At 39.2% G+C, this 27,336-nt stretch overlaps 1 protein-coding gene and 1 pseudogene across 5 annotated transcripts in view; one reads left to right on the top strand and one right to left on the bottom strand.

Moving 5' to 3' along the window:
- The first annotated feature begins 6,647 nt into the window (after positions 1-6,647).
- The window catches only part of LOC126353891 (ras-related protein Ral-a), a 33,762-nt gene continuing 13,073 nt past the window's right edge, over positions 6,648-27,336 (top strand). The window contains exons 1-6 of one of the 5 annotated variants that reach the window (XM_050003101.1): positions 6,653-6,717; positions 7,122-7,254; positions 7,339-7,460; positions 7,541-7,627; positions 14,932-15,106; positions 19,552-19,668. In XM_050003101.1, the coding sequence (XP_049859058.1) occupies positions 7,150-7,254; positions 7,339-7,460; positions 7,541-7,627; positions 14,932-15,106; positions 19,552-19,668 (606 nt within the window). In that variant the 5' untranslated portion in view covers positions 6,653-6,717; positions 7,122-7,149. The other 4 variants (XM_050003102.1, XM_050003100.1, XM_050003105.1 and 1 more) reach the window with 4 other exon arrangements.
- On the bottom strand, positions 15,118-18,976 carry LOC126353890 (DNA topoisomerase 2-like; annotated as a pseudogene).

The following is a 27,336-nucleotide window of genomic DNA, read 5'->3' as shown; positions in this document are numbered from 1 at the left end:
AGCAGGCGTCCATGTGCCTGATGCTGGGGCAGTGACAGAAAGATGGGAAAGTGGTCACTACCACACAGGTCATCATGTGCTCTCCAGTGAAAAGATGGGAAAAGTCCTGGCTGCAAATTGATAAATCAATGGCCAAGTAACTACTATGAGCCACACAGAATGTGTGGCAGCCCCAATATTTAAGAGGCAGATGGCGAATTGCCACAGTAAAGTTTTGACATCTCTGCCTCAGCCAGTAAGCATGGTACCACCCCACAAGGAGTTATGGCCATTCAAATCTCCCAGAAGTAGGGAAGGTTTAGGTAGTTGATCAATCAGTGCAGCTAATACATTCAGGGTACTGCACCATCTGAAGGAAGATATACATTGCAGACAGTTATTTCCTGCATCGTCCTTATTCTGACAGCCACAGATTCAAGAAGGGTTTGGTGGGGCACATGTTCACTACTGACCGAGTTTAGGACATGAACACAAACTCCATCTGGCACTCGATTATAGCCGCTTCAGTTCCTGTAATATCCCTCATAGCCGCAGAGGGCAAGGGTCCGCATTGCTGAGAACAAGGTTTCCTGGAGGGCAATGCAGATAGCAGGTGTAAAGATAACAGTTTCCATAGTTCAGCCAGGCGGTGGAAAAAAACGCCACAATTCCACTGGGGATGACATCATGAGACTGGGAAGGCATGGCACATTCAATGAGGCATTTTATGCCTCAGAGTCACCTGCTGCCACCAATTTATTGCCTAAGCAGTCTATATCCATTATGTCTGAGGGTCTGGCTAGATCTAGGTCTTCAGAAGATGCCAAAATCTCCACCCCATCCTCAGCCGCAGAGCTTGTAGGTAGCGGTGGTGTTGGTGCAACCGCACTTTCCTTGGTCTTAGGGGTTTTCTTTTTGGATTTTTCTCGCTGCTCCTTGGGTTTCCCTGCCTGAGAGGACTTCACTGGCTCAGTCTCCTGGACTGAGGATGAGCGTAAAGCCCTACGACCAGCTGCTTTTGTTTTGGGCTCTTTAGCCACTGGCTGGTGGAGCTGTTGTAGCAGCAGCCTAATATGATGCCATATGCACAGGATGCAGGCGTTCAAATTTTCTCTTAGCCTCAGTGTACATCAGTCTGTCCAGGGTCTCATACTCTATGATTTTCCTTTCTTTCTGGAGAATCATGCAGTCAAGCAAGGAAAGTGAATGGTGCTCTCTGCAGTTGACACAGATGGGAGGTGAGGCACATGGAGTACTAGGGTGTGATGGGCATCCGCAATCTCAGCATGTGACACTGGAGGTACAGCAGGAAGACATATGGCCAAACTTCCAGCACTTAAAGCACTGCATTGTGTGAGGGATATAGGGCTTCACATCACACCGGTAGACCATCACCTTGACCTTCTCAGGCAATGTATCACGCTCAAAGGCCAGGATGAAGGCACTGGTGGCAACCTGATTATCCTTCGGACCATGGTGGACACACCAGACGAAATGTACACCTCACCGCTCTGCACTGGCGCGCAGCTCACTGTCGGACTGCAAAAGAAAGTCTCTGTGAAATATAATGTCCTGGACCATATTTAAGCTCTTATGGGGCGTGATGGTTTCAGAAACATCCCTCAGCTTGTCTCCCGTGACCGGGCAGAGGATACTGTTTTGATCAAGACTGATTCAGATCTCATTTTGGACAAGCCCTCCACCTCCCCGAACTTGTCCTCTAAATGTCAACAAAAAACTGAGGCTTCATCGTCATGAAAGATTCCCCATCAGCTCTCGAACACACAAGGTACCGGGGTGAACAAGATCCGCTGCCATCCTTAGCCTGATGTTCCTCTCATGGTGTGGCCAGGGAGGGGAACGATTTGTGGTTGTACTTCTGTAGTTGAATTGAGTTTGTGATCGTTTAGAGAATGCTAGTGTTTCACCACCAGCAAGAGATGATGGACTACACTTCATCATGCGTCATCACGCATCATCCGCCCTGATGCCACCCACTTCGACTAAGGGCCCTCCCCATGGAAGGATGGCCATTGCCGAGAGCTCTGATGCCCCAGGAGGATGGGCCTCTACCCCTTGGCATACTTGGGGAGTTAACGGCACAGGCATCAGCAGAGCGATCCCTGTGTGGTCAGGGGGCTACAACCAACATTGTACATGGCAGCCCCACCACAATAGACTGGCTACAGTGCTGGATATCAGGTGCCAATGCAGAAATTGACTCTCTTTAGTGCATGGTGGAAAACGCACCCAGGAAGGTGTCCTCGCCCAAGAGGTGGAGAATGAGCGGGACTGCAATGCGACAACGAGAAAGTGGGCTAAAGATCTCATGGACGATGGACAAGATGTACCTTGTAAGGCGCCCTTTCCCAATTGGCTTGCTCTTTCGGAAAATTTTGAAGAATGGAGGTCAAACCCTACAGGTGACCATCACATAAAGGCTGAAATGTGTGAAACTCCTTTTAGTTGCCTCATACGACAGGCAGAATTACCTCCGCCCTATTCTAACCCCTGGACCCATAGGGGAGGGGAGGGGGGGGGGAGTTCTAACAGAGAAGCTAACTTATCTTGTACAGGAATTCTGGCTGCAGGTTAAGGAAATAGTTGACCACACACTGGATATGTACCCAGTAGAACAGTTCGTAATGGAAGGGAACCTCCATGGTATGCAGTCACTGTAAGGAAACGTCTAAAGAAACAGAGATTATAGCATAATGGGTGTGAAACAAAGTGTAGGGCTATAGATAGAGAAATGCTGAATGAAACACATTTTGGTGTCAGGAGAGCATTGCATGATACCTTCAATGGGTACCATAGCAAGATACTGTCAAATGACATTTCACAAAATACAAAGAAATTCTGGTTGTATGTAAAGGCTGTTGGTGACACAAAAGTTAGTGTCCAGTCTCTAGCGAACGAGACAGGAACTGAAATAGAGGGCAGCAAAGCAAAAGCTGACATGCTTAAGTCCGTTTCCAAATGTTCCTTTACAAAGGAAAAGCCAGGTTGCCCCAATTTAACCCTCGTACTACTGAAACATTGAATGAAATACATATTACTGTCAGTGATGTTGAGAAACAACTGAAATCGTTCAAATTGAACAAAACTCCAGGCCCCGACAGGATACCTGTCAGATTCTATACTGAATTTGCAGCTGAGTTACCTGCTCTTCTCACTATAATCTATAAAAGGTACCTTGTAAAAAAAAACTGTGCCCAGTTCTTGGGAAAAGGCAAAGTGCACACCCAGCTACAATAAGGGTAGCAGAAGTGATCCACACAACTACCATCCAATACCCTTGACATCAATTCGTCATACAATCTTAGAACATATTCTGAGCTGAAACATGATGAGGTATCTTGAACAGAATGACATCCTCAATGCCAACCAGTATGGTTTTCAAAAACATGTGAAACACAACTCGCAATTTTCTCATGTCACAGAAATTGCTTTGAATCAATGTAACCAGGTAAATGCAGTATTTATTGATTTCCGAAACACATTTGACTCAGTACCGCACCTACGCTTATTGTCAAAAGTACAAATATGGGGTATCAAGTGAAATTTGTGACTGGATTGAGGACGTTTTGCTAGGGAGGTCACGGCATGTTAACTTGGATGGAGAGTCATCGTCAGATGTATAAGTAAGTTCGGGTGTGCCCTGGGGAAGTGTGTCCATGTTTTAATGTTTTGCAGATGATGCAGTTATCTATAATAAAGTACTATCTGAGAGAAGCTGCATAAATATAGGCCAGATCTTGAGAAGATTTCAACATGATTCAGAGATTGGCAACTTACTCTAAATGTTCAGAAATGTAAAATTGTGCATTTCACAAAATGAGAAAATATAGTAACCTGTAACTGTAATATCAATGAGTCACTGTTGGAATCGGCCAACTCATACAAATATCTGGGTGTAACACTTTGTAGGGATATGAAATGGAACAATTACACAGGTTCATTCATGGGTAAGGCAGGCAGGTGTTAGACTACGGTTTATTGGTAGGACATTATGGAAGTTCCATTATTCAACAAAAGAGACTGTTTACAAATCACTCCTAAGACCCATCCTAGAGTATTGCTCAAGTATGTGGAACCCATACCAAACAGGACTAACAGGCAATATTGAACGTATACAGAGAAGGGCAGCACAAATGGTTACAGGTTTGTTTAATCCATGGGAGAGTATCCCAGAGATACTTATGGGACTGAGGTGGCAGATTCTCGAAGACAGATGTAAACTATCCCAAGAAAGCCTATTAACAATGTTTCAAGAACCAGTTTTAAATGATTACTCAAGGGATACACTACAACCACCTACGTACCGCTCACACAGAGATCATGAGGATAAGATTAGGATAATTACTGCATATACAGAAGCATTCAAACAATCATTCTCCCTGTGCTCCACACATGAATGGAACAGGAAGAAACCCTTAACTGGTACAATGGGACATACCATCTGCTGTGCAGTTTATGGTTGTTTGCAGAGTATGATTTATATGTATATCCGTGTGGTAATGTTGTGACCATTTTATGACATTAATTATTGTGCTCAACATTTCAGGAACTTCTGTAGTTCTGCTAGGCAATCATTTGCCTCTTTTTAGCAGCATTGTTAGCACCTTCTATACACAGCACACACTCATTTCCTGATGTCATTTTGTTATGTAGATCGATTTTTGTTTTTTCGCCTGGCTTTACAATATCTTTCGTGTAGCATTTTGTGTGTAGGTACTGCAATATAGTATTTATCTGCCGATACCAGGCAGTGACTTCCAGTTGAAATTCCCCCCCCCCCCCCCCCTCCCACCCCCATGCCAGTATGAAAGTAACAAAATGTGCACGAGTGCAGTTTGTGATGCATGAATGACGATATATGGAAGTTTGGATCTGGCCGTGAGTTGTGCGCTGACAGTCATAATGGTTAACTCGACCACTCGCATAAAGTGATAAATCTGTGTTTGAGTCTCGGTCTGGCACAACTTTTCATTGTCATAATTCCATTATACAGATGATGGTTGAAGGTTTCTTGAAATTACTGCAACCAGTTACCTTTTATCTCATTCATAAATTTTTATTATCCCATTATCTGTTTCAAAACACTTACCGATTCATCTTCAGATGGTACATAGTTATTGGTTGTCTGCAGCACTGTGGGAGTCGTGATGAGTTATTCATATCCGTTGATTGGTTCTTGGTGCACACAGTATTCTGGAAAAAATTATTGAATGTTTTCCAGTGACATTAATTTTAATGCATTTTATACACTTTGCAACAGATAATACGCCCCACTTGCTCTACAAAACACTGCTGCAGACAACGAATAAATATGTACCATTTAAAGATTGCTAGGTGGTTTCAAACTGGTCAACTGGTAACACAAATTCAAGAACAAAACAGAAAGTGACTGGTTGCAGCAATTTCAAGAGATCTTTGTTCATCACAGTCGCGGTGATCCTCGTTCGTAAAGAATAAAACACAGCCACATTCATAAAGGTAAAAGGCAACGGCTATCTGCATCTGGGCTAAGTTACAAAATTAAATTAAATGTACAAATCTGGTAACCTCTTCCTTCAGGAAGAAACAATGTAACCAGGGGTGGGTGGAAAAGGGAATAAGAAATATATTTCAGCACATTGGCAGTGAATGGACAGATGTCTTTGTACTGGCAGCTTGCCTGAAAACAGGAAAGACAGAAATACAGTGCCTTCACTTGACTGCGAGTCGAGCTTTTCTTTTTCTTCTAATTTCATCTATAATTTTAGTTGGTTTTGACAAATGGTGGATGTTATATAGGTGGCTGGGAAAGCGAGGGCTGGAGGAGGCAGTGATTGGAGTGAGTGCGATACACGTTATTGTGTTTGTTACTCAGTAAAATTGTTACTTTTACGATATATCAAATAGTGCATAGAATGCTGAGGATATTGTTTCAAGCCCGCATGTCGTACAGAAACCATTCTACACCCAGAAAAATTTTGCAAAAGCAGCAAATACACTATTAGCAAATACACTATACGACAGGCATAATTCAAGTTGCATAAGAAATAAATGTTACTTCTCTTATGATGGACGTAGGCCTGAAATAAGTTAAGGATAAATAAATCTTTAAACCAGCAATAGGGCAACTGACTTAAGACTTTTCTTCTCGAGTTATTGAAACAGAAAAATGTGCACATAAAGATTGAAAGGGTGGCTCGCACGTGATACGAAGTGCTTTGAGGGTAATGAAAATTATAGCTTAAGTACCGGCACCTCATAAATAGCGAACAATTTCTGTGACTGCATACATAATTTGTGTGATTAGGATTTCTTCGAGTAAAACTACAACATTTTTGATTTTTCATACAGAGTATACCACAGAAATACAATCTATAATTTTTAAATTAAATAAATCAAATTAAAGCATATAAACAAGAAAGATTTAAACGTGCATAATGCTCCCTTATTTAACATTTAAACAGCAAATCCACGTTTTCATTTTTCGGCAATAAGATCAAGCGTTGCTCCCCGTAGTTCCATGTTCCTCAACGTCAATTCTCACGCTCATTACCGTACTAATAAGCATATTTAATTGTATACTAATGGCATCGTACTGCCAACATTACAGTTGCTGTTAAGGGGGTTATTTTATGGATGTATCGCTTGTTGTGGTAAAATGTAAAATAAATGACTGCAGTTTCCCGTTTCTTTCGTTCAAGACGTCAGTTTGGGATTTTCCGATAATTGTAAACACAGGTTGTTGACACAAATGCAATGATCCATGTACAACTTTCCAAGTTTCTTTTTTATTGTTTGTTCCACATACTATTCAGTTAAATTGTTCAGAAGGTCAACGACTTGTAAGTACTTAGCCTGGTTTTGGTTGTAAGCAGACAACGCCTCTGCTGCTACCGATAGTCTTTGCTTCGTAACAAGAGTGTTGAATCTTGTAGTTGTAGCGCTTTAAGAACATTTGAGTAGAAGTGCGGGCGTGTATTGATTGCATTGTGAGAAGTTTTAGAAGTATTTTCGTAGGATAAGTTTGTTGCGTTGAAACTGAATTAGCTTACTGCCGGTAAGCGCAAGGGGAGGAAAATATAAAAACAATAGTGCAAGCAACTAGTGCTGAAGTAAATTGGCTGATTGTTAAACTTTTTCAGGAACGTCTTTTGGGCTAAAAAGTAAACAATGTCCAAGAAACCGAGTCAGCAACCAGCTCTCCATAAAGTTATTATGGTAGGGAGTGGAGGTGTCGGCAAATCAGCCTTGACACTACAGTTTATGTATGACGAGGTAAGCCAGAGACTTACGTATGAGAAACGAACATTATTTAATGTTAAATACAGACTGTGTGGTTTATTTTTTGCGTCTTTTCAGTTCGTTGAGGATTATGAGCCGACAAAGGCAGATTCATATCGAAAGAAAGTTGTTTTAGACGGTGAAGAAGTCCAGATTGATATCTTAGATACTGCTGGCCAAGAAGACTATGCTGCGATAAGGTTCTTATCATTTCAGTGACAGTGTATGCGTTCCTGTAATTGTTGTATGTCTGGGCTAATACTCCAACATCTGCTTTCAGAGATAACTATTTCCGTAGTGGAGAAGGATTTCTTTGTGTGTTCTCCATCACAGAAGACGATAGTTTCCAGGCTACACAAGAATTTAGGTGAGTTGCTGCCATATTCAAGGTTCAGTGTTTTTACGATATAGGTATCAGTTATTATAGCTGAATCTTGAGAAGTGATTGCTCACTGGTACTGTTGCATGCTCACAGACGTCTATTGCAGAATTATGTGCAGTTAAACACCCCATAGCTTTGGCCTCCTTACTTTCATAGTTCATTTTCTTTAAAGAATATTCAGGCAATGTCGCACACATTCTGATTTTAGAACTTTTCATTGGTAGTTTACATATCTCAAACTAAGAGAAATAGAGTAACAAAACTGTAATGTAATCAATGAGCAAAGCAGGACAAGGTATGCTGCTTTATAGGATACTACCTACCTCCAAGCAATAACAACTGATGAAAAGCCAGCATTTACTCCTCAGTTCTTACCATCTGGTGTCAGGCTAATCTTAAATAGTTGTTTAGAGTATCACCCATTCCTGATATAATCCCCTCTTTTTTTTTCTATTCACAGGTGAAGTAAGCTAGCTAAGAATTTCTTCTTTCTCAGTATCCCAGTTGTAATTTTGAGTGCCTTAGAAATTTTGTGCTAAACATGAGATTTTCTGCTCGACCTTTTGTCTGTGCTACTTAGTTGTTACACAAACAGTTACCCGTGACTTTTCTTTTATTAGCAATGATTCATTTTCTCCTGACCACTCTGCCACTCACATTGTTCCTATTCATTGACAGAAATTTTACACACACACACACACACACACACACACACACACACACACACACACACACACACACAGAGGGAGAGGGAGAGGAGAGAGAGAGAGAGAGAGAGAGAGAGAGAGAGAGAGAGAGAGAGTTGCTGATGGGAAGGGACCTGGATTCCATCTGTGGGGAAATGTGGAAGTTGTCAACCTCATGTGTCTATAGTAAACTGGGTCGGGCAAGTCTCATACCATCAGAACTGTGTGTCCATATGTGATGGAGAAAGTGAGACAGGATTAGGGGCTTGCAAAAATGTAATGTTAACTGTGTAATCAGTTACGCATTTGCTGCTACTGAGAAACTGAAGGGTGTTAAGTGGCATGCAGTTGGTTCAGAAAGTGGTGTTATTTGGTAAAGTTTTTTTTTGCTAGATTTTCACCAAGGAAGAACTGTCCTGATCTTATAGAAGTGTATGGCTTGTTTCTGGATCAGTCTTGTGCCCTTTGGATTATTCTCTGGAGGTGACATATGGTGGTGCACATAGATGTCAAGTGCATGGCAATGCATAGGCTACTTGGTATTCTACCACACATTAGAGCTATTTTTTTTTCTGCATTCACTCATGGGATCCAGGAATAATAACTGCTTAGAGGCCTGTGTTTGTGTTGTAATTAATATATTTTGGGGTTTTTGGCGTGTCTTTGCGTCTCTCCTTAGACAACTGTGTGTCCATTCATGATGCCTTCTTTGTGTATGTTAAATGTTGCATTTTAGTCCTATTTGTGAGATTACTGGAAGTTGTGATTCCACCAGTCTGCTTTGACCCATAACGCCATAAGAATGGTTAGCACCCTTATTTCAATCATGACACCTTACTAAACCCGTGGAGAAACATAAATAACATGCGAAATATTGCAACTGCAGCAAGGAAGTGAAATTAAGGGGACAACTGCGGGATGTAGGTATCTTGGGTGACGACAACAATTACTAGTATTAACTAAAAAATAAAGTATACAAAATTTTCAACACAATCAATAAATGCAAAAACTAAAACCATTGGTATTGTAAATCTTTCATATCCTTGTAGCTCAAATAGAGCTCTTCATACAAGGAACCTACACAAAATTCAAAAGTCCGGTGTTGCAAATTAAGCTTGGTCTACGTAGCTCAAACAAAGCCCTTGATACTATGAACCCATACACAATTCTAAAACTGCCCTGTTTGTGAAACACGAAAATTCCCAGACATAAAGAACATACAGCATTAATTATACAAAACACAAGAATGAATCCATTACCCACACTAGGTAAAACTAAAGTAACTTGTTTGCAAACTGGCATCATCTCTGCCAATGATAACCTCGCACACGTGACTGACAGTGTCAAATGACTCACTAAGATGCCTAATGAACAACTTCGTAACCTAAACATCCAACATGAGTCCTCCACCAAATACTAAAACATGCCATTTACACAACCTGACTCAAAAAGAAAAAGGACGGCACATGAAGTAACACAACAGTTACATCAGACGGGTGGAATCAACTTTCGGTTGACCAATATTTAATGTGTCCCCCATGCACCCAAGCAGCATCGTGTGATAAATTGAATAAGTGTTTTGTAAGCAGTATCCTTTGTAGACTGACTGCACTTTTTACAATTGTGAGTCTGCCTGCTACTTGTTTTAACTATGATTGAATCTGTGATCATTATTTTTTTGTATCTTCACAAACTGGTTTGAATTGACATAATGCAGTTATCACCCATTGATATTATTGCCAAAGAATACCATGATTTTTTAATTATGTGAGTGTCCAGTAGTGGAAAAACTGCAGTTGTTGCTAGTTTCTTATGTAGATTGGCAGCTGGCCTCAGAGATCCTATCCATGGAGTGTGGAAAGGATGTCAGTGTCATATGCTTTATATTGACCAGCAATTTAGTGGTGGTGGTGGAAGCCTGCTTTGTGATGTCAGAGTGCACCACCACCACATGTTCAGTGACGGACTGAAATTTGTTGAAGTTGCATTGGTATGGGGGTAGGAGTCTGTAACTTGAAGCTTAAAATAAAGAAGGAAAAAAAAAATCAATCAACTAAGTAATGGAAGATTAGGAGCAGACTGAAAGAAGAAATCATACTGGTAAACATAACATTCTATATTGCATGTAAAGACAGGAACACCATAGTAAAGTCATTGTATGCATAAGTCAATGTTTTAGCAGTTCTGTAGTTGCCCAGTGACATTTTTCAACTCAAAACGTGTTGGGGGTAATAAAAATCTTATACCTACAAATTGATGGGGATAGCATTTATTAAATTTGACAGGCAGTTAGCTGGAAAAACAACTGATATAGCCATACAGTGCTATTTATATACTGTATACCAGATTGAAATCTTCTCTCTACAGACTATTAGCCCAGTTAAAGGTGTTAGTTTCAGAATGGAACCCTAATCTGAGTGAAACTTCACGAGAGACTGTTTACTCTCGGACAGTGAAGTGTCAAGGACAGTTGCTCATTTGAAATTATGATAGTAGGCAGCTGATTTGTGTAGCTAGTGATATAACCATTACTTTTTGGAGGAGTGGGTTGAGACATTAAATACATAATGTATTAGCTTAGGTGCTGGAATGCAGTCTCATTGCAACTAACTTTCCCATTTAATGGCTTCACCAACTCACAGCTGTATTGTTACTTTCCAGTCTAATCTAGACTGGCTTCGACAGTTCACACACACACACACACACAGTCTGTCTGAAATTATTTTAATCACTGACAGATGTGTAGGGAAGCTACAGCTTAAACTTTTGAATCAGTCTGTAAGGTCATTCAAATGGCTCAGCTAATAAACAGTACCATTAAATGCTTACAGCTGAATGAGTGCAACACAATTTTAACATGTCGTGTAGGTCCAATATCTTGTAAACAATAGGGACTGCTTTGCTATTACTTTTTTTATAACTATGTATTTATTGCCTCACTACTGCTTGGGATTATAAGAAAGGTAATTTAGGGGTTATTTGATACATCTTAGATTGGATAATGATTAAGCCTTGGCTTCATGAGGAAGTGACCTGGTACTCACTTGAACTGGTTAGAGAAACCCTGGGAAACCTTTATTAGGATTGCTCAGTGAATCTTTGAACCTCAGCACCTCTGGTTTACAGAGACCAATTAATACATGTTGGGCTCATATGTAAGATATTTCATAGGTTGGGCGAGTTGGACTTTGTTTATTGTAATGACACTTGGTCAAGTGTCCTGTTACTTCTACAGAAATTGAATTGAATTGCATTTGTATAAGTTAGTGTACGCGTCTGTTCTCGGTGAACCTCACAATATGTTTGTCTTATCAAAGTATTTTTTATACTTATTTTGTACTGTAGTAAAAACTCCCTAGATGTTTTCGTTATTGTTGACTTTTTTGAACAATGTTTGTTGCATTCTTCGTCTATCATTAACCCAACTACTCAGTCACATGCTCAGCTTCTTGATATGTCATATCTTTATATTATCCAAGTAATTTTGTGTACCAAATTGTGGCCCTCTTCCATCCACATAAAATGCCATGCAAAAGTCACAGAAGAGCAATAATGACATGGTTGCCTTCACAAATGGCCTTGCCTACTTACGAGATACAACTCTGATGAGAACAGTTATGACATGTCGGGCTCATTCAGAAGATATTTTTATAGATTGGGTGGGTGGTAGATACAACTTTGAGATATGTACAGTGGATTTTGAGTGTTACGTTTAGCCCATTGATCTCATTCATAACAGAAATGGAAAAATTATAATATCCTTGTTTCTCCAAAGTTCATATTAAACTCACTGAGCAAAGAAATTAATCTCTCCTCCTGACTTGGGAACATTCACTTTTGTTACTATGCATCCATTCCTGTCTTGTAAAAAAGTAGCATTTACTTAAGTGATTTTTCTTCCTTAATTATTTACTTGTGGCAAGTAAGTCTGCTGTGGTGATCCTGTACTGAGACATTCTTGTCGCATGTAGTCGTTTGTACATGTTGGTACCAAACTTCTGGCTGTTCAGAGTTCTGTCTGTTGTGCAAGCTGATGCACATATTAGTTTATAATGTGTGGTAAAAGTAAAGTTATTCATAACTGTTCCACTTACAGAATAAAAATATAGTTACAGCATTGAGGATTCAGCAGTGATAGTAATAACCAAAGTAAAATTCATAATAGATTTTATTGATGAGGGTCATACAGTAAATACTTAACACTGTTGAGAAAGGAGAACTGAGAAAAAAAGGGAAAAGTAGTATCCAAACATTTCAAACATAAATATTTATTTGGCTGAGAAATAAATACATACAAATTATCAGAAGGTGTCTTTTGACTTCATCTTTTTGTATTTTGTTTTATTTCTAAGATCTAAAACTATTTGTTTCCCTCAGTAGTCAATCTTTGTTCTGAGGAAACAATTTAGATTAATGTATTATATACTTGATGTAAATAAAATAGAAAGAAACTTCCACATGGGAAAAATATATTGAAAACAAAGATTCCAAGACTTACCAAGGGGGAAAGCGCCGGTAGACAGGCACAATAAAATAACACACACACACACACACACACACACACACACACACACACACACACACACACACACACACAACAAACAAACAAAATTTCAAGCTTTCGCAACCGGCGGCTGCTTCGTCAGGAAAAAGGGAGGGAAAAGGAAAGATGAAAGGATGTGGGTTTTAAGGGAGAGGGTAAGGAGTCATTCCAATCCCGAGAGCGGAAAGACTTACCTTAGGGGGGGAAAAATGATAGGTAAAGACACACACACACACACACACACACACACACACACACACACACACACACACACACACACAAGCAGACATATTTAAAGGCAAAGAGTTTGGGCAGAGATGTCAGTCGAGGTGCAAGTGTGGAGGCAAAGGTGATGTTGAATGACAGGTGATATGAGTGGCGGCAACTTGAAATTAGCGGAGATTGAGGCCTGGTGGATAACGAGAAGAGAGGATATATTGAAGGGCAATTCGGATGGGTTGGTGTTGGTGGGAAGTATCCAGATAACCCGGATGGTGTAACACTGAGCCAAGATGTGCTGGCCGTGCACCAATTCATGTTTAGCCACAGGGTGATCCTCATTACCAACAAACACTGTCTGCCTGTGTCCATTCATGCGAATGGACAGTTTGTTGCTGGTCATTCCCACATAGAAAGCGTCACAGTGTAGGCAGGTCAGTTGGTAAATCACGTGGGTACTTTCACATGTGGCTCTGCCTTTGATTGTGTACACCTTCCGGGATACAGGACTGGAGTAGGTGGTGGTGGGAGGGTCCATAGAACAGGTTTTACACCGGGGGCAGTTACAAGGGTAGGAGCCAGGTGGTAGGGAAGGTGGTTTGGGGATTTCATGGGGATGAACCAAGAGGTTACAAAGGTTAGGTGGACGGCGGAAAGACACTCTTGGTGGAGTGGGGAGGATTTCGTGAAGGATGGATCTCATTTTGGGGCAGGATTTTAGGAAGTCGTATCCCTGCTGGAGAGCCACATTCAGAGTCTGATCCAGTCCCGGGAAGTATCCTGTCACAAGTGGGGTACTTTTGGGGTTCTTCTGTGAGAGGTTCTGGGTTTGAGGGGATGAGAAAAACCACCTTCCCTACCCCCTGGCTCCTACCCTTGTAACCGTCCCCGGTGTAAAACCTGACCTATGCACCCTCCCACCACCACCTACTCCAGTCCTGTAACTCGGAAGGTGTACACAATCATAGGCAGAGCCACGTGTGAAAGCACCCACGTGATTTACCAACTGACCTGCCTACACTGTGACGCTTTCTATGTGGGAATGACCAGCAACAAACTGTCCATTCGCATGAATGGACACAGACAGACAGTGTTTGTTGGTAATGAGGATCACCCTGTGGCTAAACATGCCTTGGTGCACGGCCAGCACATCTTGGCACAGTGTTCCACCCTCCGCGTTATCTGGATACTTCCCACCAACACCAACCCATCCGAATTCCGGAGATGGGAACTTGCCCTTCATCCTCTCTTCTCGTTATCCACCAGGCCTCAATCTCCGCTAATTTAAAGTTGCCGCCACTCACACCTCACCTGTCATTCATCATCATCTTTGCCTCCACACTTGCGCCTCGACTGACATCTCTGCCCAAACTCTTTGCCTTTAAATATGTCTGCTTGTGTCTGCTTGTGTGTGTGTGTGTGTGTGTGTGTGTGTGTGTGTGTGTGTGTGTGTGTGTGTGTGTGTGTGTGTGTGTCTACCTATCATTTTTTCCCCCCTAAGGTAAGTCTTTCCGCTCTCGGGATTGGAATGACTCCTTACCCTCTCCCTTAAAACCCACATCCTTTCCTTTTCCTTCCCTCTTTCCTGACGAAGCAGCCGCCGGTTGCGAAAGCTCCAAATTTTGTGTGTGTGTTTGTGTGTTATTTTATTGTGCCTGTCTACCGGCGCTTTCCCGCTTGGTAAGTCTTGGAATCGTTGTTTTTAATGTATTTTATCCTTATTTTCTTATGATACTTTCTTAAGTATTGTAAAGCCTAAACAGTTTCTTTTCAGACATGTGGACTCCCTCTTCTGGGAGAACAATTGTTTTGGACTTTGTCTTACTTCCTGTATATTTCAGGGAACAAATACTTCGTGTGAAAAACGATGAAAATATCCCTTTTCTTCTTGTTGGCAATAAAAGTGATTTAGATGAGAAGAGGAAAGTCTCATTAGCAGATGCAACGGCTAGAGCACAGCAGTGGGGTGTCCCATATGTGGAGACTTCAGCAAAAACACGTGAAAATGTCGACAAAGTAAGTTCATTGTGTAAGGAAAATGTTTGTGTTTACTTTGGAATACCACGTTGTTTTGATACAATTATGGAATTAATGTTATTTGGATAACTTGTGTTGTAACAGACGATTTTTTAGATCAAGTGTGTAAAATGAAGGCTCAGGTATTTCTTATATATTGCAATGTGTATTGCAGTCATTTATGTTTAAGTTGTATAGCTAAACCATCGATGTCCACACCAGCTTTTTAATTAAATATGCTGTGCACCAATGAATTCTATTACAGAGCATCTGTAGCACATACTGCTAAGGCACAGCAAAGAAGCTCCTGTTTTGTCCACAATACATAGTTGTAAGCCACTGAGCATGTATACACAACTTTGCTGTCTCTGTTTGTAACATTTTGCTTTGTTTGTTTGCAAGGTCTCTCTACATTTCTGCTAGTGTTTCTTTTCGAGCCCCTCTGGGGATCCTCCTCCTCGTTTATGCAGTGGTCTGTCATTCACACCATCACCAGGATTATCCACATCTTTCTTTTTCTTTCCTTGACATTTGTATTTGTTTTCCTTTACAGCAGTTGCCTTTTCTGCCTTTTGCATGCAGTCAGGATCAGTTTTTGGAGCAATTCGCCTTCCGCTAGGTGCAGGCAGTGTGTTGGGCTTCTAACTGTTTACCACAAGCTTTGTGCTTCAGACAGCTTCTTTGCCCTTGACAGTCTTACCAACTACATCTACTGCTTCCTCTTCTCTCTCTTTTGATTCTACTTTATCCTCTGAGAGAACATCCAGGTCCTCCCTCCACAGGTCAGATGGTGACTTGCCCTGCAGAATTTTGTATTCTTGAAGCTTCTCATTATGCTTTGCCAACAGTTCATCCTTTCTCTCCTTAGTAAGATTCCACATTGTCATCCCTTAGAGATAGTCAAACAGCTTATCAATATACTGTCACCTCATCCTGAGGAATCTCCATTGTTTGCCTCCTCCAGTAATGCTTCTTTGTTTTGCTTGAGTTTGCACTGCCTTACTGGATTAGGATCATATCATCTTTATTTTAGTTCATCAGTAATTACATTCTTCTGCTTGTTTTCCACAACAAGGACACGATCACAATTTTTGAAAATAAATCTCACTTGGTTGCTTAGCCTCGAGGATTCTGCTTGCAGCATTGCTTTTAAATATACCTTGAGTTTTCTATATTAAGTCAGCCTCAAGTTGAAATATTCTTTCAGGATTTGAGTAACTGAGTCAAATGTTCTGAGAGGCACTACATTTCATCAAATGCACACATGGAGGTAAGAATCATTGTAGTTCCCAGTTTGAAAAATTGTGTTGAAAGAAATTGGCCAGCAAATCTTTGATATGTGATCCATCCTGGTCCTGATCTGTTGTTATCTTTCCATATCTCAAGGTCTTTAGATCGATCATAGATTCATATTTCTTCTTGTACCAAAGCCCAACAATGCAAATGATGTTTATTTCCGCATTTTCAATAATCTGCTTGTAAGAAGCTTCGCAGACATTCAGCAGCTTGCCTCCAAGTGGGAAGAAGCCATATTTCTCTCTGCCGATCACACCGAGGCAAGACACTTCCAATGACTTGACTGAATCTCCCTCAGTAAGAATAAGAGTGCAATCCAGAGAACTTTGCATTTCCATGTGGTTTGTGTTTTCCAGTTTTGGTATGCTTGTGAGTCTTGTTTCTTTTTGCTGCAATTTTTTGTCAAGAGAGAATCAGTTTTGGCTTTTGCCCACATGAGAATAGATACAGCAATGCCAGATTTCAGCATACTGTTGATAAATTTATCTGAAAGTGGGCATTTAGATCCAAAACTTTTTGCCTGTGTAGTCACATTTTTCTTCGTCTGTTAGTCAAGTGTCGGATTCACAATAAAAAGTTTACGAAGAGTCTTATGTGATTTTTCACTTTGAAGAGAGTGATCTGGGTACCATTTGTATTCTTCTTCTTTTTCAGTGTCTCAATTAATTGCTTTACATTGAGATCAGAAACATGATCGATGTGTCTACCACCCTATGTTGTAGCAATGCTGTTAACAAGTGATACTTGTTGAAATCCTCTGTCTTGAATAGTTATTGCCACCACCCACCTCTCATTCACCTGTTCATACACTATTTTCAGAGGATTACCCATCTCGTCTTCTTTACTTTTTAGATAAAGTTCCACATAATCTTTGAAGTCCTTTACAGGCAAAAGTTTTCCATTCAGCATTTGTATGCTCTCCTCAACATTAGAGCCACTATATCATTATCAATAGCTTCCATTTTGAATTTTGTAACATCAGGGGAAAATGTTAATTTTGTATAATCTTCTCCAGTACAATCTGTATCTTTGGATCAGATGTCTTATCCATATTATTTGCCCAAATTTGTTTAAAAGCCGTTTTATATTCTTTTGATGCTATTTTCAAAATGAATTTTGTGCTAAATATATTGCACAACTTTGATCCATAACCATTTCTACCACCAGTGACCTTTTCTTCTTCATTTTTACAATTTGATTATATAAACACGTGCCAAAACATCTTCTCTTCTTTGTGTGTTCCACAACAGGTATACCTTTACCATTATTCCACACTGATATCGTGTTGGTTTCCTGGTCAATATCAATTTTTATGCAATCCTTAATTTAATTCCTCTGATTATTATCTGCAGCATTTACCAGAATTTCATCAATGCATTCGCAGCACTACCACATTAATCCTCCATCTGAAGCTGTTTTCTGATTTTTCTGTAGAAAATAGTGTTTTAATTTTATTTGGTAATTAGAATAATTATGATATGTAATGGACATATCTGTTGTTGCCAGACAATATTTGTCAGTCATCTTGAAGCAAGACAAAATCATAAAAATGGTTGGAAAATTGCTCATGTTGTAGATTAAACTGGAAAATAGCAAATTCTGATGTTCCAGTGTGACATCTGACTCACAAGAAAATAGCCCAGAAATTATATCTGATGTCATAACAGCATGCCCTGTTCAGTTGTACAGATAGGGCTGAACACACATTTGCATGATGTCTGCAGCAGGATAGTTAAGATAATTTCTTATTTTTATCATTTTGAAATGTTAACAAAGTAGTCAGTTCATAAAAAGTAATCTTGTACTACATGATGGTTGATGCATATGACGTTCAAGCCACTCTAATTTCAGGTATGGTTTCTGGAAATGAATGAGTCAGATTCTTGTAGTAATGTAAGAAAAATGTTGAAGATTGTAATTGATGAATAGTGTGACAGGACTAAGAGGAAGGTAGGAAACTATTTATGGGGAACTTGTGAGAGCAGGCAGTAAATTTTTGCTGATAGTGTCTGGTCCTTGTTTTGTATTTAATAGAAATTATTCTGCAAGGTAAAAAGTGTATGTGATCTGATCTATGAAATAAAAAGATAACGAGAATTGTTAATGGAAACTAACATCTGCTTCAGAAGAGTGGAAGAAGATTGGCAAAAAATGAACACACTATCAAAGAGCTTTAGCTGGTTGATATGTGAAATTTTCATCCCAGCAGAAATTTGCTTTACTCTGCAGATCATAGTGTTGCACAAATTTGCTACTTCTTTTACGTTGTCAATAACAAATTTGTTTATCTTACATAACATGATACAAAACCCATAACTCAATCATTGTTAAAGTCAGAGAAAACTGTTTTTTTGAATGGTTGTTATGAACAGTTGATAAAAATGTTGTTGATGATTGCTGAATCTTGCACAACAAATTTGGTATCATAATTTGCAAGCAAAATTGTATGCTTAGTATAGCTTGTTTGATAAAACAAGGAAAATGTTAATAAAATTACAAACATTTCTGAGTGGCCAGCTCTTATTGTTAATAAGGGTTTACATATTATTGGTGTGTAATGTCTGTTATGTTTTATTTAAAGGCTATTTTTTTTACAGAAATTTAACACCAGATTAAACTATTTTTCAGTTTTTATGGGTTTGTCACATATCACTAGTAAAATTTGAAAAGTTGTCAAGTTTTGAATTTTTTCACTTACCAGTATTTCGGCTTTGCATTTCTTGTTTCAGTCTCTAAATGGACACCATAATATAAAGCTTCCAGCATGCCTACAAATTGTATGTACAGTTTTTGAGATGCACACATCACTGCTAACTAGTTTGGAAAATAGGCTGTTTTGATGTTAAACTATAGGCCATCATCTACAGAAGATGGGCGGAGAAACTTTTTCAAATACATTGTTCAGAACACATATTTCATTGCTCAAACCTTCAGGGCAAAAATTGCTGCATTGATGTGTTGCAGAAACTGCCACTTGTTTAATATTGTCAAACCTCTTACAGTGAACTAAGAGATAGCCAATAAGTTTGAGTTTCAGCCACATTTAGTATTTGAAGCTTATATTCTAATTTGTTTTCTGCTGTGAGGCTATTTTTTTACAGCATTATTTTTGGAACCCGTTTTCTGATTACATGCCTGCAACATTGCAGGTATTTTTCGACCTGATGCGAGAAATCCGATCTCGGAAGATGGAGGATAATAAGACAAACAATGGGCGAGGGAAAGACAAAAACAAGAGGAAGAAGCTCAAATGTGTAATTCTTTAGGTTGGAAAAAGTTTATTACAGATAGGATATGTTATTAGAAGTTTTTAGCTTCATTAAGAAGTCAGAGGCATGTGTAAGAATGTGAAATTTAGGGTGAACTAACCTGTTGATTGCATAGACCTTTCCTCTTTGGGTAAATTAATTCATAACTGGGTATTGCATACTCCCTAAGGACACTGAAAATGACATATTTAATATAGTGATGGATTTTTAAAAGTAGCCTTACCATTCATAATTTTTCTGTGAGAGTGAGGAAAAAAATAAATTAATTCAACATGGCCAGTATTTCAAGGGAGACTAGAAGAAATATAAAGTCACCATTGATCTACACGTCACAGAACTTGTTTCTGTTAAATATTTGCAGTTAATAACCATGTGGTGGACTGCATGCTTTGCTTCGTTATTGCATTTTGACATGCTTCATGTTGCCTCTAATAGCTTTCATAATGCATGCTTAGTTTGCATGACTATTATTTGCTCACATCTATCATCTGCATATGTCAGTTGGTTAGTACTTGGCTTACTCAGATTTTTGGATCTCTCTCTCTCTCTCTCTCTCTCTCTCTCTCTCTCTCTCTCTCTCTCTCTGTCTGTGCGCGTGTGTGCGCGTGTGTGTGCGTGTGCGTGCCTCAATTATTCATATTTGAAGCTTCCTTTAGGACCCGGCTTGATTTCCTAGCCATATCCAGTTTGGGCATTGGTCACAGGAGTACAAATAGTCAAATGCTTTCAAATGAACACTCAGCAAGGGCAGAGAAGAATGAGGGGATGTTGAAGGTTGTTAATGAATGTATAGTAGTGCTAAAGTGCATTTGTTGTCATCCATTATAGGAATACATACCTCGTTAGGCATTGAGAGTATAGAAAATTTTACTCCTCGTATAATTAGAGAGAGATTTATAGAGCACACAGTGTGCCTGAATATGATGAAAGTTTAGAAAGTGAAAGGATAATTCAGTAATCATCATGCTGAGGATAAACCCACTTGTGGTAGTAAATGGAGGTAAGTGTATTGTAACTCACAAAAGCTAATGGATTGTTACTGTAACTGCTTGGAGCTCTGTAACAAGAGGGATAGGTACAGACCACAGAGATCAACTTGAAAGTGTTAAGAGTCACTGACTATTCAGATTGTCTCTTGCAAACATGTGACCAGTGTTTAACTGTATTCTAGGCATTTATTCCTTAATTATATTCCTCAACTCAAACATTCCTCCTGCTCTGCTAAGTTGAAGAGCTGGTGGTGGTTATAAATTTTTGACATTTTGGTTGCCTCAGGGGAGTACTTCGTCCGAAGATAGTCATCAGATTCATAAATTCAAATCTGACAACTTTCAAGTTTTTCACTTTCTGTTGCTTTCCACTTGTTTGCTTTTTAATGGAAAGAGTAGAGTAGCAGTCCTACTTCTCACAGAATTTTGTCTTTCATAGTCAGTAGGGAGGAACCACTGGTGCACACAATGTTAATGTCAGTTAACACAGGTGATTGATTGGAGTTAACTAATGAGTTTTTTTGCTATTTTTCCTTAGCAAGAGCAGGTGTTCCTCTCTGCATCGTTCAGTGTTTTCAAGGCATTATCCCGAAGTGCGAGCTTTTGATCAAAATTACAATGAAGATAGAGAATGAAGGTAGCTGCAATGATATAAATTTTCCAGTTGATTTTACCATTCTTCAGTCTAAACTGAACATTCAAGGCTCTAACTGGATCATGCCTGGAATATTAAAAACAAAAATAAACAACACATAGAGTTCGAACTTCAGGTACAGATGATTGCTGAACTCTGTGTTTCCAGAATCAAAATGCCACACCCAAAGCATTGGTATTCATAGCAGTGCAATAGATTAAGAATGAATGCCTGTTATGTGATCTATAAAAATCATACCTATATGTACTCTGACAGTACCAGCCTGACTGCTTCTATCTCCACCACGACCATTAAAGCAGCTCAAGCTGTCACAGTGGAAACAAGAGTACATATGTATTGAAGCACAATGGTTAAAGCTGGACAACTTGGGTTTCCGAGGCCTGGAAAACTTCATGGGACCTGTTCAGCCTGCTGAACCTGACAGCAGGTTGTGCTGTCAGTCCAACATGACTAGTCAGCTATATGTTCATGTACGTAGTTTCATTGCTGCTCATTTATTATAACTGGGAGCAGCAAAATGAACAAACCCAAACTTAATGGAGATTAAGACAAAATTTAGGAATTGGGGAATGTATACCAGTCACGGAACAGAGCCTAAACCCACCTGGGGAAAAGCTTTCATATGTTTATGAGGCAGCTTCAACCAAATCTGTGTCTCGCAAAGCAAATTGTGTTAAGAGTTACTAAACATACATTAGAGAACCTAGAGTGCATTGATATGTTTGTAAATTTGACCGGCAATTTCCTCACTCCATAAATATTTGGAAAGAGGACAAAGACTTAGTGGCTGACAAGTGTGTGGAAATGTATGCAAAGGACTTGAGGTTTCTTAAATTTAGGCAAACATTGATTGAGGTATAATAATAATGTCGTGTGACTAGGGCCTCCTGTCGGGTAGACCATTCGCCTGGTGCAAGTCTTTCGATTTGACGCCACTTCAGCTACTTGCGTGTCAATGGGGATGAAATGATGATGATTAGGACAACACAACACCCAGTCCCTGAGCAGAGAAAATCTCCGACCCAGGCAGGAATCGAACCCGGGCCCTTAGGATTGACATTCTGTCGCGCTGACCACTCAGCTACTGGGGACGGACATCGATTGAGGCAGGAAAAATGTATGGCTCAGTGGATATTAAAAACTACCTTCTAGTGTATGCAATGTACTGTGAAGAAAGTGTAATATGAAAGAAAAGCTTTTGATTTTTAGATTAACATTATATGAAAAACAAACTTTGCATTGGTAAAATGCACTTGGGGGATTTAGAATATTCTATTCTGGCCACTTAGAATGAATACAACAAACCTACCATACAATCCTGGAAAAAGTAATTAAAATTGGCGTAACAGTGGTCATATTTGGCTGAAACACACTAAGGTTACAGAAACAAGACTTCCAAAATGTTTCTTTCATTGACATTGCAGTATAATAGCTCCCGTACAGGTTCTTAGGTGCAGAGAATCTCGACTTTCAGAGAGGGTTCCACTTTCTACAAGAAACATTTATTAGATGTGACCTGAAAGAGAGTGAAGTTGCAGAGAAAACTGTTCATATTGAAATAAACAAATAAGTCCTAAATATGTCTAAAAGGGAAAAAAGGACAAATGAAATCCACCATTTTGTGGCCTACAATAACCCAAAATGAATATATATTTGATTGAACCCAGTCTTGTGATACTTGCTCAATAAGACATAAACTTCCTAACCTTTCTCATAGCAATACAGTAAAATCGTATGGAATAAACTGCTACATAGCATAGCACAGTGGGAAACAGGACTGGCAAAAAAGACTCCTGTAGCCTCCTTACGCTGGGCATAGCTTGGCTTGAATGGAATTGAAGCTGCTTGTTTGTTCTGCTGGTAACATGTCAGCTTGCCTGCCTGGATAAAGGGAAAGCATGCACAGTACTGCCACTGGCCCTGACAGGGTGCCTGTACAATTCTACATAGGCTATGCAAAAGAACTTTACTTTCTTCCAGCAGCAGTGTACCATGTGTCTCTGGAGGAGTGATGTGTTCTTAATGATTGGCAAAAAAAGCACAGGTCATTCCTGTTTCCAAGAAGTGTTGTCAGACTGATGCACAAAACAGTAGGCCTGTATCTCCAATGTCAGTCTGTTGTAGAATTTTGGAACATATGCTTCGCATATTATGATGATTCTGGGGACTGAAAATCTCCTGTAGGAATCAACATGAGCTGAGAGAAATTTAAAGTGGAATAACCACACAAAATAAATCATAGGAAAGGAGGATGCTAGACTGAGATTCATTGAACAAATGCCCAGGAAATACAGTACGTCAACAAACCTTCAATCTATATTTGACTACTGCTCATAGAAAAGATCGAAAGAAGGGCAGTACATTTCATTACAGGTTCATTTAGCAAGCATGGAAGTGTTGCGGAGAGTATCAATCCACTCTAGTGGCAGATGCTGCAAGAGAGGCATCTGCATCACAGTGTGCTTTGCTGTTAAATTTCCAAGAAGTCTACAAATATATTGCTTCCTATTACATATAACTCATGCAAACAGTGTGAGTAAAAAGTTAGAGATAATTGGCGTGTACATGGAGGATTTCCAACAATCATTCTTTCCATGAACCATTTACGATTTGAGCAGAAAATGGGGGGGGGAGGAGAGAGGGGGGGATGACAGTGAGCGTGCACAAGACGAAGGAGAAACACACAGTGACAGTTGGCAACACTACACACTGTAAACACACAAATGCCGTACACAGTGAAAAGTGGAAGGATGTGGTGGCTTTTATGCATGTTGCATTAGAATGTTCGCAGACTACGAAACACAGTAAAGCTGACACTGAAGTCTAGTAGTAAGACGGTATCTTTTAGGCATCTAGTAACACAGACACAGGCTGCCGCAGGGCAGAAGGTAGTGGGGAAAAAAGTTTCCCCTCTCCCTGCCGCACCCCTTGCAGTCTTTCCTGAGCTGCCTACTGTACATTCAATGTCATGACCATTCTATTGATTGAGATAAGTTTCATTCAGGGTTTATACGCTCTGGGAAAAGCCCGGGAATTTTTTTTTTTTTAGAATTTTGCGAATTTTTCTGTGTTCTAGGTTTCAGCTAACTTTTTGTAATTTCGGCTAGTAAGAACTGATACTCTAACGTCTGTCAACAGCAAAATGTGTCAAAGGCTTTAGGACAGAGACTGTGCATTACTTCATAACAACAAAGTGCTTACGATGAGTGTGACATCACAATTGTTTGCATTATGTTTGTTTGAACACTTTTCAGCGGGCTCACATGGATGCGTAGTTGAGTAGCATAAGAGCAGTACCTTCTCCCACTTCAAGTAGCCAGAAGTTTGATTTTGCTAGAAGGCTAAAATTGTTGTTAGTTTTCTGATTTTATTTTATTTTTATGATTTTGGCTGTCAAGCATTAAGTGCCTTGCAGAACATGAAATTATTTTTGTTTGTTTGCTAAAGCAATTTGGCTTTTATTAATCTTTTCCACAGAGGCAGTCAATTTATTTGAAATGAAGTGTTACAGTCCAAACTGTTCACCAGTTTCAACTGTTCACTGATTTCAAATGCATGTTTTCATCTTCTGGCACGCTTGGTGTTACGCCATAATAAAGAACATAACAAGAGATAATACAGTAGTGATACTCCAAGAAAATTTACGTTGCGAAAACCACACAGAAAAACTTGATATCAGGTTTAAGTCACAGAGCGCTCAACTCTCATTTAAAACTTAATGCTTTGAGGACCAGCTGCTTAAAAGAATTTAGAGTGCACAACACATGACATATTTAGTGATTATTTAAAATTTTACTGGCACATGTGTGTGATGTATACTAAAGTGTAACACACGCGAAAAATTGCCAAAATTTTATGCATAGTATGTGTACACTATGTATATTAATTTAAACCATGAACTTCTATTTGTATTCACTCTACTTAACAGTGATATTGAAGGGCACCACAAACCCAAGAACCTTTCACAAAATGGGAAAGAAATAGACAAAAACTTATATTAACTTAAACAGATATGCACCTCAACATGAACAGCCATCTGAAGATGAACCCATGAGCTCAAAATCAGTTACGGCACTATTATTGTAAATAAATAGTATTATCGATAGTGGCTGGTTGCTGTCTTCTTTTTTGAAATAATTGACCTATATTGGGTACAAAATCAAGGTTTTGAAATGCCATTTTTTTTACAAAATAGCGTACTTCCTTTAGTGTGTGACATTATGTCAAATTCATTGGCAAATGTGTGTCACAATTATCTTAAATTTTAATTTTTTCCATATTCTGATATGTTTTAAAATAATTGTAAAATGCGCTACTTGTGATCAAATTTGAACTTTGTTATACCTTTGCGTGGTACATATTTACCACAGCTCGAAAAAATATTGATATCCCTTGAGATCAGTGTAGTGATAAAAGGACTTCAGCACATTCCTGAGTTGTTATAAATTTGTTCAGCCATTCTATCGAGACCACATGTATTTCCTCCTTTTATATATTTGGAAGCTTGGGCTGCTGCAAATAGCTGTTCCAGTTGCACTAATTAATTGCCTTTATATCTTTTCATTAATCGCAGTCTTGTTACCTTAGGTAACTTAATGTCAGTCTTTGGCTTCACCTTCTTATGGCTGTTCATATGTTAACGAGTTTTCAAGACTATTTTAATTACTTTGATATGTTTTGCATCTAATTCATTCAGATGTGGAAATCACTCCTTCAGTTGTTTTATTTTGAAATTCATGACTGGTTTCAGGCTAACAAATGCTGATCATCAGGTGCTAATAACTGAAAACAAAAAAGTGAAGTGCACTAAAAAAATTGTCTTTACGTGTGCTTGTATATGTAAAATAATGACAGCTGATGAGGACTATCATTTGTAAAATTGTAAAGGCAGTTAGGCTAGATACAGTGAAAAATGAGAGGGGATATATTGCAGTATTGTGGAGGCTAATTATAATAAACAGAGGAACCACCCAGGTTAAGAGGCATGGTGTAAGATAAGAACCAGAACACCCAAGTCGTGTGCTGTGATCCCGAGTGCAGCGGGACCATGTAGAATGAAAGCGACCACCACTCATGAGCGCAGAGCATGGAGTGACGCACGCAAAGGATAGAGCTAAGATGGTTAACTTAGGTGTGATGATACTATGGCTGTCTGTTAGCACTACTGAAGTGAAAGACATGAGACAGACTAGTCTTGCCATTCACATGTAAATTGACAACTTGAAATGCAGAATATTACATGTAGAACATTAGGGTACAATAAGACACATTTTAACTGAACTGTTAACACATCAAAATGAGAAAACAAAACTAATAGATCATAACACTAAATAAAAAGCTAGCAGCTTGGAGACCTGCATAGAATAAAATGTAATGAAGAAAAAGTTTTTGCCCTGAGTGACAGGCACAAGCTATTTAGTGGCTCTACATGTAGCAGCATGCCAGTGGTACACCATAAATTAATAAAATCATTAAGTATGCAGAATTCTGTTGAAAGTAGAATTGCAGAACAAAAACTGAAATACAAGGTTTTTTCCATTAAGTAATAAGCATATGCTATTTAGTAGCTGTATGTTTAACAAAGTTCCAGTAATGTGCAATATTAGTGATTAATAATGCCATTAAAAGTACCGGTACATATCCAGCACACAATTATCAGAAACTAGAAAGAAGGAATGAAGATGGATGCTATTGAATACATTATGGGAGTGGCAGTGATTAATGCGTTATAAATATTTACTATTAAAAACAGTCTTGATTGAGATTTATTTATCAAGGCGACCAATTTCGACCACTGCTGTGGTCATCTTCAGACTTAAAAGTTGTATACAAAGCTATAATTAGAGGGCTGCATACATTAAAGAAAATACATAAAGTTATAAAGAAATAAAATGATGAATTACCATTGAGTAGGAACCTCTTTCTGTTGGAGAATCACTACTGGAGAAACCAGTGCATGTCTTACTATATATAATGAAGGCTCCGCCCACTTATGACGCCATGATGTCATTACTAACAATT

The sequence above is a fragment of the Schistocerca gregaria genome, chromosome 3, assembly GCF_023897955.1.
Source record: "Schistocerca gregaria isolate iqSchGreg1 chromosome 3, iqSchGreg1.2, whole genome shotgun sequence".
In the NCBI taxonomy this organism is placed as follows: Eukaryota; Metazoa; Arthropoda; class Insecta; order Orthoptera; family Acrididae; genus Schistocerca; species Schistocerca gregaria.
Note: the sequence above shows the minus strand (reverse complement) of the source record. Positions and strands in the feature narration are given on the sequence as shown.